Consider the following 15,579-nt stretch of genomic DNA (forward strand, 5'->3'; position numbering starts at 1 on the left):
TGACAGTCTAGGGTGCGCTTGATTTGTGCACGGTCGGTCCCGCCATGTTTAGTTTAGCCCCCACAATTCAATAGAAATACACTGGAATGACCACTGACGGCGTCGGTCTAAAGTTCAGGCCGCCATCTTGCTAGGTGCTATGCCGATGTCAAAGCCACATATTGTCAACACCATTCTGTGTTCTGCTGTATGCTCTGTCATCAACCCAAAAGATGCATAGAAATGGCTTTATTTTACTTAAATAAACACATAATATACATATTGTAAAAAGAATAAGACAAGAGTAAGCTGTTAGCGACAGGAAAACCAAACACTGACCCAGCAGGTTTCTACTGTTGTGATTAAATTGCCTTATGTTGTCAACATTCTTGCTAGACCAGTATATAATTGCTTTTTAAATAATTACATACTTTACATATCTACTTCTAACAAAAGCTCAACCAGTGTCTGTAGTTACTTTCACTTGACTATAACTTAAACTTATATAATGTAGTATTTTCGCTCATAGATCTGGAAATATTTAGGCCTTCTATAACATGCACTTCAATACGTAGACAGAAATAACTGAGGTTCTGTCCAGCCATACAGTAATTTACAATTTAGCATATATTGATATATTTTCAGTTATTTGCCTACCCTTAGTACCCTGCATTACAGTAAATATAGCAGTCTAGTCTAGAAGGAGCTTGCACGCCACTTTTTATACAGTGTATTACACTAGTTCTTAAAAGTTCAGATTCCAAAAATGTTAACAATTCATGGCAAAAACATTGGATTCTTATTAGCTGAGTTTTTTTTCTTCTCTCACATATCCATGGTCTGCTGTCCTGCTGGTAATAAGGATGCCACGTAGCACCTATCAAGATGGCAGCATAAATTCTCGCCTCAGTAGACTGAGCATCCCAGTGTATTTCTATTTCAGTCATCTTTCCTTTAAGATTTACTGACTCACCATGGTTTGTAAAAACTAATTAGTTTCTAGTATTATTATTATAAATTTGATTTATTTTAGCCTTCATGGCTCATAAAAGAGACATTTTGAAATTACAAGTGTCACATTATGACCCTTAGATTAAGTTTTTCTTTTGTCATTTTCTTTCACAGAATGAATGCTTTCAGGGATAACCTGAAAGCATTTATGCAAATCTGAGAAATAATTACTCCAAATTCAATGTTTTTACTTAATACTATAATGTATAAGTATCTGATCCCCTGCAGTTTTTTATGTTTTTGTTTAAACAATGTAATTTCCTTTTACCAACACACTTTAGGCTGTTTTCATAAAGTCACTCATACAATCCCCCCCCCACAACTTTATTAGTCAACAGGAGATGACTTTTCTCTGAAATCAAATGTCATTGCAACAAATAGTGCCTTTTATTTAAAATGCTTCATTTTCCACTCGTTACATCCACAAATCTGCTCTTTATCTTTGACAATAAGCACCATATATTTTATTAGACTGATTTCTCCATAAGTCCTTCAGTTCCAACACACATACCACATCATTTCTACATGGGTAAATCAGCCCTTAAGACACCTTTTGGTTCAGTTAAATGTAGACAGTTAACAATATGATGCTACAGAGGAAGTGCAATATCTCAAAGGTCAACTCTGCCAAAGCCAAATGTGGCACCATGACTTTTTTCCCACATTTCACAAATCATTTTGTATCAAATACAGGCTCTCAGGCTTCAAGGACACCAGGTCCATCAAAAGGTCCATATAACTGCCCCACTGAGCTCAGTTCTTTTCCTTCTAGTCTAATGTATCTTAGTAGTAGTGTATTCTTCCAATAGTCCCTGTTCCTGTCCCCAGGATATCAGGCTGGCCATTCCTCCAGATCTCCCTGATGATTCGTTCCCTTTCCTCCAGCCGCTGCGCACGCTCCAGCTCTTCAGCTGAGGTAAAGACGTTCACACTCAAAGTCCCATCTGATTGGCTGGTATGATTACCAACAGGGATCTCTGTGCTGGGCAACGGGACAGGTGCCTCTATGTCGTCCCCTTCTTCATCTTCATCGTCATCGCTCTCCTCGTCCTCCTCGCTGGCGTCCTTTAGGTGTTTCTTCTCAGGCGTGGAGGGAGCGATGTTGGTCCGTGGCTTACAGGAGATGCGGATCACCAGGAGGCAGAGGGTCAACACCAGGCCGAAACACACTCCAAGAACAAAGTAAAGGCCAAAGCTCTCTGGATTTGCTAAGAAAGAGAAAAAACAAACACTGAATATAAGTAAATTTAGTTTTTAAGATATTGTTTTTTATTTTTAACATGAAAAAGACAGGTTACAAGAATAGCCTAGTCATGTTTATGTTCTGTCAATTAGTACCTTAGCAGCTGAGACATCAGTCAAAGAATGTGGAGAAAAGGGTAAAAGGCTTCATCCAGGCTAGGCTCATGGTTGGCCAAATGAAGGCCCATTTTCCATAACATGGACTAATGTTCGGTTGAGAAAACAAGAACAAACCAAACTAATGGTATGCAAAAGTGAAGTGGTTTAATATTAGCAAAGATACCGTTCTTTAACACTGTAGGGTTGTTTTTGACACACAGCAGTTGTTTTATACACCTAAAAACTGATTAAAACAGGCCCTGATTTGGCTAGCCATTAGTCTAGCCTGGTCAAAGACTTTTGCCTTTTTCTCCATGCTCTGTGCTCTGTGATTTATGTCACCGTTGATAAGGTACTAATTACTGATAATTTGTCAGAATTTCACATCAAAAATGACTAGACTATCCCTTTAATGTAGGCATTGCTGTGTTCTGCAGGTGGTCTTACATTTTATGTGTGCAAATGCAGCAATACTGTTGCTCAGGAGGTCCATTTCTTTTTTCTTGACATCCATGGTGGTTTTGACTTCACTTTTTTCACACCTGAAAAACATCCAACATGTAGCGCACCATCTTTAGTTTGTCTCTGTAATATAATGTAACCAGACACCCATGTAATGCTCCTCTGGGTGTTTAAAATCATTTATTTTTCAGTCTCCCTTCCACAGGAGCTGCATTAGTTGCAGCGCCTGAATGTTAAACCCACTGACTTCTTCCTATGCCTCCGGATGGGTGGGGTGAGGCTGACAAAAGCTTCTCTGTGTCCCTCTTAAGTAATGACTTCATCTTGGATCATCATAATGCATTTGGCAAATGGTGCTATGCCTCTGCTGTTATCTCTGAACCATGACAAACCCTATAAAAGAGGTCAAGAATCAGTTTTCCAAGCAGTCACAGAGGACTCTCACCTCTCAGTTGGGACTCCTGGGCCAATTTATAAAACTCAGAGGAAAAGGCCAGTGTGTTGTGTTGTTTGGAAGTTCTGTCCGTGACATTTAAGTGGTCTATCCTTCTGGCATCTATTGTGTTTGTATCCATTCCTACGTGCAGTCTAACACTCCCCAGGAAGTCTTTCCTCCTAGAGACAAAGATTTCCAAGGAAGCCATGGGGCCTCATGCCTCCTTTGGCTTTACTTTCTATCAAAACCAATGAAGACATGGTTTGAAGGCTGTTTTTGCTTTCTGACAATTAATGTCATTTTTCTCAGTGCTCCCTTTACACCTTCTCCCACAGCAGCTTTTGTATTCAGCAAAAAAAAAAAGTTGCTGTTTTATTTTCTCCTGTAACCTTTACATTTCCAGTCCTTCTTTATCTTAAAGCATTGTGCTGCTGATTTAGGTATTTCTCTATGCTTTGCCAATTTATTAAAAGTTTCCACCTTCCTGACCTGATGACATCATAATGTTGCAGCATGAGTGTGGTACTGGAAAACCACTCAGCTCAAAACTGAAAAAGGCCTTTAATCCTTCCAACTAATGTTGGCACCACTCCTCTTTAACATAAGCTCTGTGTTATGACTGTGGCTGTGGGAAAAAATAATCTCTTTGTGTAAAATGATGACGAACTCTGAAACCCTCCCACTCCAACCTGCTGTTCTCTAAATCAAACCACATGGTACCATGCCTACACATGGATCATATGGATGTCCTCAAACTGCACAAACCACGTGTTTATGTCTACTTTTATCTCCAAACTGCAACCATTTATAACTTCAGTGTTTGATCTCATTCACTCGCTCAATAATATATGTAGTATTTGTGCTCAATAGATTTCAAATTTTTATAGAAACTAAAGCACAAAACTAAACATATGTAACTTTGTCTACAAATAAACTTTGAGCCATTGCAAACATTGCTCTGTAAAAACAGGAGTACAGATGTAAACATGAGTAGAGAATTAGAATAAAACATACCACAAAATGAAACCACAAAGCAGGTCTTCAGTCCCAGCTCATATTGTAAAGAGAAGCTGCGGAATGGATTAGAAATGCTCCTGTTGTTTCCCCTTGTTGGATCGAGGCCTGCGATCTTTGGTCCTCAGGCTCAACAGTTCATTTCGCCACCCTGAAACAAGAGCAAACACACACACACACACACACACACACACACACACAGATGTCAAGCTACATTAGATCCAAAGTCACGGAGGCATCTGCAATGCAAACAACAGCAGGCCTACTGGAGTCCTGTAAGACTACAGGCAGGCTTTTCAGTTTTTAGTGTTCTAGCTGGGTCCACATGAGGTGAAACACACAGAGGCTGCAGAATCACAGCAATATCACAGTGATGAACTGGAGTATGAAACTGCCAAGCTTAAACTGTAATGTTTGTCAGGTATTTTAACATCACATTTTATAAAGACACCTTCACTTATGTTCAGCAGCTGGAACATCATTGAGGGAATGCTGATTCAGCATTCACACTGTCGGTTTCCTGCTTTAATAATTTTTGCAATTTCTTTTGCAATCTTTTATAACTACTGATGAATGCTGTCAAAATGTTCAACTCGTTCAGGAGATGGGTGCTATGTCTTGTTTTTTTGTGACTTTTATACATTTTAAAATTGTAAACTTTATTTACATTTATTTTCCCATAGAAATATATTGAGATATCTTCAGTTGCTTCAAAAACATGGTTCTCTTTGAAATCTACTTAAGAAATCTTGCTCTGTTTTTGTCTTCTTATACTACTTTTGGTTTTTTAGCTACTATTCTGCTACTTTGAACTAGCTTTTTGCTACTTTTAGTTTCTAGCTAACCTTTGGCTAATTTTAGTTAAGATTTAATTACTTTTAGCTAGCCTTTTGCTACATTTAGCTTCTAGCCAGCCTTTTGCTACTTTATCTTTTAGCAAGTTTTTAGCTGGTTTTAGCTAGCCTTTTACTAGTTGTGTAGTTGTAGTTGTTTCAAATTCTTCAGCAAATTTCAGCCAAGTCACTCAGTATTCACTCTGTAGTTTTGCAGAAAATGCACATTTTCTAGTTTTATTTGTGATTTTAAGGCTCTGAAAGTGACTTCATACATTACTCTAATGATTAGTTTTATAAAGCAGTGTAAAAATGTAACATTTGATGACCAGGACCATCTTTTCTTATTTACTATACAGTGCAAAAATGACATTTAAGACAAAAGAAAAACAGCAAGAGCTCCAGAATAACTTTCTATCTTTTGGTAAAGTTGTTGAAAGTTTGTACCAGAAGGCTGTGAAAAATGCTGAGCCGTGTAGGTTTTTTTTTTAATGTGTTGCCATGTTTAGGAAACCCTCCTCTGCCAGGTGCTGTTGGTTTAAGAGAGCCTCTGTGTTTTCCTGAGCAGATTCTGATCTTGCTGACTGTTGGTCGATTCTACACAGAGGCTGATTGAGAAAGTGTTTAGGGGCTGAGTGACAGGAGTCACTATGGCAACCAGCTTTCCAGCCCACCATGTCAGCACCCCCATGGAAGGAACACGAGGACCTTTTGTTTCTGCACAACACAGTGGACAAGATTCTACTAACTTATAACATTATAACTTATAACATTTTTTATAATGTTATATTCTGTTTTTGTCTGAGGCTTAAAAAAATGAAATGGCTCAAATGATTCGAGTCATTCTTCAGGCCAAAGTCAAGTGAAAGAACTGGACACCAGCAGTTTGTTCCCTTTATATGCAGTAATGCAACCAAACTATGAGCCCAAACACCCAGAAATCTGTTATAGTGGTTAACAACAACCAGAGCCCTGTTTAAAAACTGTCAAAACTTTTAATTATTCTGCCCTGTTGTTTTGTTGTGTTTTTGTTTTACCAAGACCAGGAAATTATTAACAGATCCGCTCCTTTCCTGCCTCAGTTTTTAATATCCCCTGACTCAACTTTTAGTCATTTTCTCCAAGTGTTTCCTCTGCTGAGCACAGACTTAAGAATGAGGCATTAACCATCACAATTGGTCGTGCACCAGTGATTTGATGAATCCTTTTGTTTTATCGTGCTTTGTTTAAACAAATATTGCAATATTAAAAGTCTGGTAAATATTATGAATGGAAATAAAAGCCCTCCAGGCAGTATGAAAGACTGATACTGCACAGTTAATTAAGTTAAGAAGCAACCGGACCCAAAATAAATAAAGAAGGGCCTTGAAAGAATGCATATCATCCCCTGCCTTTCATGCCAGAGTTTTAGACAAAGATTGTCATATGTTAAGTTGTCCCTGTTTTGGTCAAACTTAAAAAAAAGAAAAACATTAAGCTCAGTCTCATGCACTATCATGACATGTTACTCTCAGAGTATGTTTTGTAAATGACTCTCAGCTACTACCACATCAAATCTGTGAAACTGACAGAGTTAAAGTCATCTTGCCATCTTGTTGTCTAACGTCATTTAGTTAACTTGAGTTGACTCCAACAGTTAGTGTAAAAGATCTTGTTTAATAAGGAGCACTTGGATGTGTTGTGAATGACTCTCAGATACAATCATGCCAAACTGCAGCACAGTTCTGTAAAACTGAATAAATTATTGCCCTTTTTGTGTTGGCTAAGGTCAGTTGACAGTGGCAACCATCTTGAATTGGGTTGACTCCAAACATTAATCAGCTGCTGATGTAAACAAAGATCTTGCACAATCAGTTAGTGTTCAGATCGTTGTCAGCTACGGCAACACTAAATTTGAGGTCAATGTCTGTAAAACTGACTGATTTCTTGTCATTTTTATATTTTGCAAAGTCAATTGGTATCGGCAGCCATCTTGAATCAATAAACTGTTGTAGGTCTGGATATAATTAAAATTGAATAAAGTGGTTTTTTTTGGGATAAATCTAGATACAACTGCATGCGTGAGATTTTACTACTTTTTGAAATGAAATAATCTAAAAGTGATAAAGCAGTTGAAACAAATATCCAGTTAGGAGTTTAAAAGTGCTGCAGCACATGTTTTTGGTGCTGCGCCCTGTGACGTTAATGTTTTGTCCTATTTTTTTTATTTTTTTTGTCTCTGCTGGTTTTATCATTCGCTCTTTCCTGACTTCACATCCTCAGGTCAAACACGCAGGCATCCTCTTCCTGAAACCTTTGTATATTACAGACCAATAAATTATCTCTAAACGTATCCAGACACAGTCTTTCCTGTGTGGGGAAAACTGCATTTCTTTGGTCAGAAATTAGAATATAACTCCAGTAAGAAACAACAGGCTCAGTTTTATGAAATTTGTCAGTCAGCTGTTTTATTTATATTACCGAGAGCAGACTGTGTTGTTGCGGCTTGGGAAGACTGTAAGAACTATTTCTGGCTGCGGTTGTTTGCTTTGGTTTAGATTAAGGAGCTGAGTGGAGGAGAAAATACAAATGTGGCGTGATATTTTTGTTGCCCACCTCTTGGAGATAAGGACAATCATGCTTCCTTCTCACAAAGTTTGTCGTTTTCAGCTGGGACGACATCCAAGTCAAAGGTTTCCTCAAACATCAGTCCTATTGTCTAAAATTAGTAAGACACAATGACTGAACTGTCTGCTGTACACAGAAGTCATCTGTGTCTTTATCTACTAAACACTTTACTGCTCTCTTTATATCTTTTCAAGCACAAGACCATAATATATAAATTCAATCATAAAAAAAAAAAAAATTGCAAAACTATACCAACAAAAAAAAGACTGCTGAAAGACTGATTGCTTGGAAAAATTCCACAAAAAAAAAAAAAAAAAAAGATGTAAAACAACTGTAATCAGTGACTTATTGCACAAAGATTTGAGGGCCGTAATTCAAAGATTTCTCAAACAAGAACGTTTTAAACAATTTCTGGTCAGAAGAGAATTAGTGGTTCCTCAAAGAGTATCGGTGGAAGCCAAGATAATGTAAATCTTCTAACTATGGGGTTGTTCAGACCTGTCATTAAAAATAGTTCTTGTCACTCGGATTGCATTCTGATAACGCTCAACAGTGAATAAATGACCCATGTTAGAGGGTTAAAAGTGCTGCAAACCTCTTGGTCTTTAAGACCCTCTTGTCAATGCTTTTAGAAATAAAACAAAGTTTATATTGAAGGTCTGTCCCTGGGATAAAAACTTAACAGGTAAACTTTTGTTACAAACCTACACTGGCAAGACGATCGGTCCGAACAGGGACAGACCTTCAAGGCAAACGTTTGTTGCTAAACAGAAGCCCCTTTCCCTGGTTTACCAATTTCATAAACCACCCAACCGCAACGCTCCTCTTCCACAATGAAGTCATAACCCCTTCAGTGGAATTCATGCAGGGAGTCAAGCAACATTTGGTTTATCCACAGAACATAAAAAGGTCAGATTACCCAAGGAATCCAGTCTCCGATATAACGGCACGCTCCGAGCCACAGATGGGAAGAAATACTTAATACTTGAAACTTGAAATTTCTATGATGCTCCTACAAATGTGGTTTGCCTTTGACTGAACTACACAGAGTAAAAATAGACACGTTTATATTTAATAATTCATTGTTGTGAGTCGACAAAGATCCTCTGCAGTGAGGAAGATCACAAACGCTGACAGGATTTATGGCAGCTGGACTTTTTTACTGTTGATTATGTTCATTAAAACATTTTTCCTTGGATTTTTTCTTCGCTGCTACTGAAAAAATGGTCTGAACTTTATGACGCTCAGCATCAAACAAGCTAACCTGGGTAATTTGTTCACTATTTTCACATTCTAAAATATGTTCCAGTGAGTCAATTAAATACACTTCATCAGCACTCTGTCTTAGCTCTGCTTTTTTTTTTTCATGGAGAAATTCATACAGCAGCTGACAAAACGCTAACAGCAGCCTAAAGCAGCCAAAATACTCAGAAACTGTATCAGGAAATTATCTGCTGGATGGCTTTACATTTTACATACCAATTATCACACACCTGTAATAACGCCAGGAAAAAGTCTTCAACCTCCAAAACTTAATACAATTTCAAGTTCTCCCCAAAAGAGCTGAGGTCCAGCTTTTTTTTTTCACTTGATAAATAGAGACAAGGCTCAAGTTCTCTGTTTACAGTTTCTGGGAAAGCATTTTTAAAGGTCAGCAGAGTGAAATCAGTCCTGATGAGCTTCCTTCACTTCCAGAAAATTCATAAAAAGTTGGATCTGTGGAGAACACAACGGTGCACTTTCTCCAAGTTCCCCTTGATTTCAAGATTTAGACTTAAAGGTGGCGTTTAGTATTAGTTCTGCTTCCACTCTGTCAACAAGAGTTTCCAACAAAAATAGTTTTTACATTCAGAAACAGGACGTAAATGTGTTTCACTTCAGGAGCACAGCTTAGCACCGCTGGTTCTGTTGACCCTGAACAGTCTGGGGACAGAGAGTCAAAAGATTTTACTGCAAGATAAAAACACCATGAAACTTAGGATGACAAAAAGCCACTTGAAACACTTAAATACAGTACAAATGTACAAAAATGAGAAGTGGCACACATCTGAAAGCAGCTTATATTTCAGGTTAAAGATTCTGGTTTGGCTTTTGGTTCCAGGCTTATGTTATGTGTCACACCAGATTCTCTCTTCCATCTTGTTTTCTAAGAGAAACCAAATTATGAAAGAAATGTCAGTGCTAAAACATCCCACATCTGTGCAGACCTCCAATATATGTGAATGCAGACTAATCAGAGTTCAAATATCTCGCCATCATTGGAAAAACATAAATCTGTAAACTTTTGTGAACCAGCAATGAGACTTGTAAAATTGGCTTATGCGCATGGATAAATAAAAGTGTACCGGTGTCTGGACTCGTCTGCCTGCTGGCTGTGGCATCAGTTCAGTGCTCTTGTGTACGATCAGAGAAAAAGCACCTTCTCCAGTTTCCAGAGAAGCCCTAAAACTGTCTGGCTCAAAGTGCCTTTTCAAAGCTTAAAAACAACTTAAAGACAGAATCTAAAAAAAAGATTGTTTCATCCTCATAAGGAAGCCTTCATAATTCACTTTCAGAGTTCAAAATTTGCTCCTGTTTTTTTTTTTAACTCTTGGAAAGTCTGACTTTAAATGATTCAAATTCAAGTTCAAATCATATTTGACATGGATCTTTGCTGCTCAGTGCTGCCAGCTTCAAATAAAAAAAGAAACACTAAAGAATGTTAAGTTTTGCCCAACTTTTATTTAATTTACTTTCTCTCTTTTTATCCTTTCAAATGGGTCTAAACTGGAGCTAAATTCTGATTTATTTGTGTTTTTTTATGCAGCAGTAAAGCCTTTTTTAAGGTATACAATTCAAAACCCTTTAAAAGTTGTTGCATTTTACATGAGACCAAACTAGACTTTGTTGTTTTATGTGTTGATGCTCTGTATTCCATTTGACACAGACTCAATGAATACCAGCCTCTCTTTCAGGGACATTTTTTTCCCCCAGGAGTAAACACTGAATCAACCCAATCAGGCATTGTTATCTGACTGCAGACTTTTCAACAACAGTTGCGTTATAAAGTCAACATGATTCATTGTGCCCACGTGATGCCAGCTGGGCTAAAAGCAAAGAAGAGTTAAGATAAAACTGAATCCCTTTGTATCATCCAGGGTGTGCCACGGCCCCGCTCGCCCTGTAAAGACCATGTTGTGTCGGCTCTGGCAGGTATTAGGAGGGTAATAGAGATGCAGGTCTAAGCTGGGGGGTTAGGGCAAGTGATTAATAGCTTCCAGATGTGCTCCAGATGTGAGACGAAGTCAGAATGCTTCACTGTATAAATCTGATATTCAGTGTTTTGTCTTCATGCAGACATTATCAATATGCTATAAGACAACTCAAGCTTATCCCAGTCACAGTCAAAAGCCACTTTGAGACAGCTGAGTGTGTTTACTTGTGTGTGTATATGTGTGTAGCACATGTCAGTGTCTTGTGCGTTGTTTGTGTGTGTTCCTGTATGTTAAAATTGATTCATATGAGCCTTCCTCTGTGCTCACGCACTTGAATTTCTAAAAATAAAGCCATGACTTTAGTCTTTTTGACAGTACTGGTAACCATCCAGCAGTACAAAAACAAAACACACCATATTATTTGTATGGGCCCTCCAGATGACCAAAGTCACAGAGTATCATATGGTGCAAACTAGAATTTTCTTTCTACTACCTGTTAACATGGTTTGGTTCTTTCAGATTTAAGAGGTGTGCAGTTAGGGCAGTTTGGATGGTTTAAAAGTCTTTGAGTCAGTGGTTTTTACTGACCTCTACTCAAAACCAGCAGCAGTTAGTGAAACACCAGCTCTCCCATCTGTTATTATGTCTGCTGAATCACAGCAGCGGGATCATATCTCGACCAAAAGCGAAGAACAAACCAGACAGAATATCTACCTTCAAAAAAGAAACTCGATGCAGTGATTTATATCCAAAGACACAGTTTTCTTTGTCCTCGTCCTCCTACTGGACATAAAGAAACTGCATAGAACTGGGGTAGGCACTCCTGGTCCTCGAGTGCCACTACCCTGCATGTTTTACTTGTTTCTCTGCTCCAACACACCTGACTTGAATCAATGGGTGATTAACAGGCTTCTGCAAAACAAGAAAAGGTAATTTAACCACTGAATCAGGTGTGTTGGAGCAGGGAAAAAGGTCAGGACCAGGATTGCCTACCCCTGGTATAGAAAAATGGCATTTATTGACATTGCCACAAAAGAAAAATTTCATGAATTTAACAAGAAAAAAGGTGAAAATCTGAATGCAAAATGAGTTAGTTGCTGATGTGATACAAGCTTAACAGCTGAGTTTGACTCCTGTTCAATGTAGCAATGTTTTAAAGTTACTTCATCTAGAAATTTCTCTTTTTTTTATACTTCAGTACATGTTTGATAATGTTCACACAAAATCTAAACGAAAAACCAAACAAAAAAACCTTCATGGTTGATTTAAAGACCTTACATTCGAGCAGTATTCAGCTGAGGAGAGACTGATTAATTTTGTGTACATCTGAATGTTGTTTATATACATTTGTGTGTGGGAAAAAGGAAGTAGTTCAAGTTATTTCATGATGAATTCTGTGACATAGGTTAAAATGCATTAAGGAAGTCTTCATATAATTTACTGTATAATGGCTAATGTTGGATCCACCACTATGATGCATTAAGGACAGTGTTGATATAAAGACACAGGGATAAGATTTAATAAATTTATGATTCTTCCTACTCCATTTCAAACATAACATTGAGTTGTTTTACTGTAAATAGTGTGCAATTTCTATTATTGATTTATTTTGTTTTTTTGTTTTGTTTTTTTGTCCCTACAATGTTCAAAATAAATTTAATCTCAACGAAATCTAAACTGAGTCAAAACTAACAAGCTGACATTAAAAAAATCCATGATTTGAGTCAAAATTCTTGTTTCCCTTTTTGTTTTTGCTTATATTTCACATTTAGCCATGAAACCAGGAAATGAAATATATTACAATAGGCACATCCAAAACAAGATAAGAGGAGAAAAAACCTCATTACTTGTTTGTCAGAAAAAGGAAACCTTTTTTTTTTTTGGTGACTGTTGTTTGAGATGAAAAATGTTTGAGTCTTTGTCTAAACAACTGTCGGGCTGCTGCATCTTTAAGTGTTTCTGTGGTTTTAGCTCCTCTTCCCAGAGCTGCAGGTCCAGCCAAAAGCTTTGACACAACTCAAAGTGAGTAGGTGGGTGAGTCCAAACCTTTAGCTGGCACTCTGAACATTTTTAGAAGCGACCAATACAGAAGTGAAAGTCCAGGTAAACTCATTTTGTTTCACTCTTGAAAGCTCTGCTGAAACCTAAACAGGAACAAGACTGAAGCTTCTACTTGGAACCATCTGTCCTGCAAACGTGCTCCATGAAAGCCATTAAGATGGAAGTTTTAGGCAATTTCTACATTAAAATTGTTTTTCTTTATGGCTCAAGACCATTTAAGCCATATTGGCATCCTGTAGAGTTTATTTAGTCAAACAAACCCTTATTTAACTGAAGACAGATCAGTGAGAACGACACCAATGCGAAAATATTCTAAATTAATTTTTTAATTATATTTCCTGAACCACTGAGCAGGAGCAATAAGAAACAACAAGAAATCTCTGATGCAAGTAGGAGAAATCTGGTGTTTGGAAAACACTGCTTGGAGGCTGAATGTTTCCAATAGCTGGAGGTCTGAGAGATCTGCTGATCATCATCTGATCTGGAGTGACTTTATGCTCCATTTAACTATTTTCACACCATTTCAGCTGCTCATCAGTAAATATTTATGCATTTCTGTGGGATATTTGCTGGGTGGTCATCTTAACAGTCCAAAAAAAAGCAGACCTCTTAAATAGAACAATACCAAACAAACAAGATTTGATAACTTGCATTAAAATAAGCACAATGCATCTACAGTATTTGCACGTGCTGACACTGTTGAAGAAATAAGAAAGGTGTTGTTTAAATCTAATTTATAAGCCTGTTGGCACGTACAGTATCTGTTATTCCTGAATTACATTGTAGCATTAATGCATGCTTGTTACTGATGTTCAAAAACAACTTACAAATAGCCTAACTGCACTTTTTACCCTTTTCTTTTACAGGAAGTTTATCTTTTATCTTTATGAAGGCCTTCCCCCCCCCTTTTTATTCAACATAATTTGGTTTTGAAAAGACTAAAACATTATGTAGCAAAGTTTCAGACAGACATTATGAGATTGTAGACAAACAAGTCAAATTAGAGTCCAGCCTCTGACCTGTGGGTAAACAACCAGCCGGTGGACAGATAAGACACACCGACTGATAAATGAAGCAGAGGGGCTTTGGGGTAAAGGAAACTCTGCTAACATGAACAGCCTGAGTAGGTCACAGAGAAGTCAACACTTCTCAGTCAGCCTTGAAGGGCCTATTTAACCACCTCTCACCATCAATCAGTGAGGGCTTATCAGGCTGACTACTGGAGGCGCAGCTAAAGTGCTGCCTGCCCGTTTAGATTGTGTAAATTAATGAAGACCCCGGAGATAAGCCCTGTTTATCCCCCCACCTCCCTTCTCCCTCAGCACCTCCTATCAGTGAAGAAGTGAGGTAACTACAAACATCCAGCTGAGGTAGACGGAGATATGGAAGCTGAAGCATATGGTCAGCTGCTGTCACGCAAGAATGTTTCTATGAGCTTTGTGTTTGAAAAAAAGAGAAAGATGAAAAGACTGAATGGGAAATAAAGCCATATGTTGAGTGTGTATGCTTCTTTGCTGCTTTAAAAGAATCCATGATAGCTTTGATTGAGTGAAAGCTGCTTTTTTTATATAAAGAAAATTCACTGAAACAATAGAACGTCTTTATTGTAGCAGGGCAACAGCGAACTAGTTACTGCAAACTTTATAAATAAAGTACAGCACAGATAGGCCATGAGGAAATTATTCTGTTATATCTGAACTATTTCTGCTTCAGCTTTGACTCCACAAAGATGCTCGGATGCTGTTTAGATGGATGTTCAACTCAAAGTTTATGCTGAAAACAGTGCATGGTGACATAAGGTTTCTGTGGTGAGCTTTACAGTAAAGTCTTACCCTCTATCTATCAAAATCTGTGCCAAATTATATTTTACCTGAAGTAAAAACCTACTAAACCTGTTGTAACATTAAATTTTAAACTGCATGAAAGTTTTCACAAGCCTGCCCAACTAAAGTTTTCATCATCAGCAGGCATTCAAAGTGTAACAGAGGCTACATTGTATGGTTCACAGGGGTTTCTATGGTAGTGCAAAGACACTGAAACAAACTGTCAAACTCACCAGTGAGTGATGAGAGAAAACGCTCCGCTGAAGTTGTTCAGTCAACACAAAGCTCCAGGCAAACTGAAAATCTCAGGCTTCTTTCCCTCCAAAACACAAACAGTCCTGACTGTTTCACGCTTGCTGCTGTGCTCCAGTCCTGAACAACGTGTGTGTGTGTGTGTGTGTGTGTGTGTGTGTGTGTGCAGAGTCTGGGGAAAGAGGTGGTAACTTCCTCCAAAAGTTGGAGACGGAGTGAGTAACAGAGTTTTCTCTCTCCCGGCTCCAGTCCACAAGAAGCAGGAAAAGCTGTCATCCTATCCCTCTTTCAGATAGAAAAAAAAGGAGGAACAGCCTAAAAAGGGCAAACTCAAGGAAGAAGGGAGGGAAGAAAGCTGTGGTGTGTATGTGTGTGTGTGTGTGTGTGTGTGTTGTGGCGTGGCGTGGGTGTGTGTGTGTGTGGGGGGGCTTTCTCTTTGTTGTTAAGGAAAAAGGCAAAAAAGCAACCTCAGGCAAAATAGCCCAAGTCCTTCCACACACAGTCCTATATGACAAGAAAGAAAACAAACAACAATATCTTGTTGTGCATTAAGAATTACTGTATGG

The 15,579-nt window shown here is 38.1% G+C and overlaps 1 protein-coding gene across 1 annotated transcript; it reads right to left on the reverse strand.

The window, feature by feature from the left end:
* Positions 1 to 1,295: 1,295 nt before the first annotated feature.
* eva1ba (eva-1 homolog Ba (C. elegans)) lies at positions 1,296 to 15,281 on the reverse strand. The gene is made up of 4 exons (XM_017415291.3): positions 14,995 to 15,281; positions 4,244 to 4,394; positions 2,779 to 2,873; positions 1,296 to 2,198 (listed from the first exon to the last, which is right to left on the reverse strand). Exons 3-4 carry the CDS (start codon positions 2,843 to 2,845, stop codon positions 1,774 to 1,776), a joined length of 492 nt encoding a protein of 163 aa, XP_017270780.1. The 5' UTR covers positions 2,846 to 2,873; positions 4,244 to 4,394; positions 14,995 to 15,281; the 3' UTR covers positions 1,296 to 1,773.
* Positions 15,282 to 15,579: the final 298 nt, after the last annotated feature.

Source organism: Kryptolebias marmoratus, linkage group LG16 (genome assembly GCF_001649575.2).
Source record: "Kryptolebias marmoratus isolate JLee-2015 linkage group LG16, ASM164957v2, whole genome shotgun sequence".
Classification (NCBI taxonomy): domain Eukaryota; kingdom Metazoa; phylum Chordata; class Actinopteri; order Cyprinodontiformes; family Rivulidae; genus Kryptolebias; species Kryptolebias marmoratus.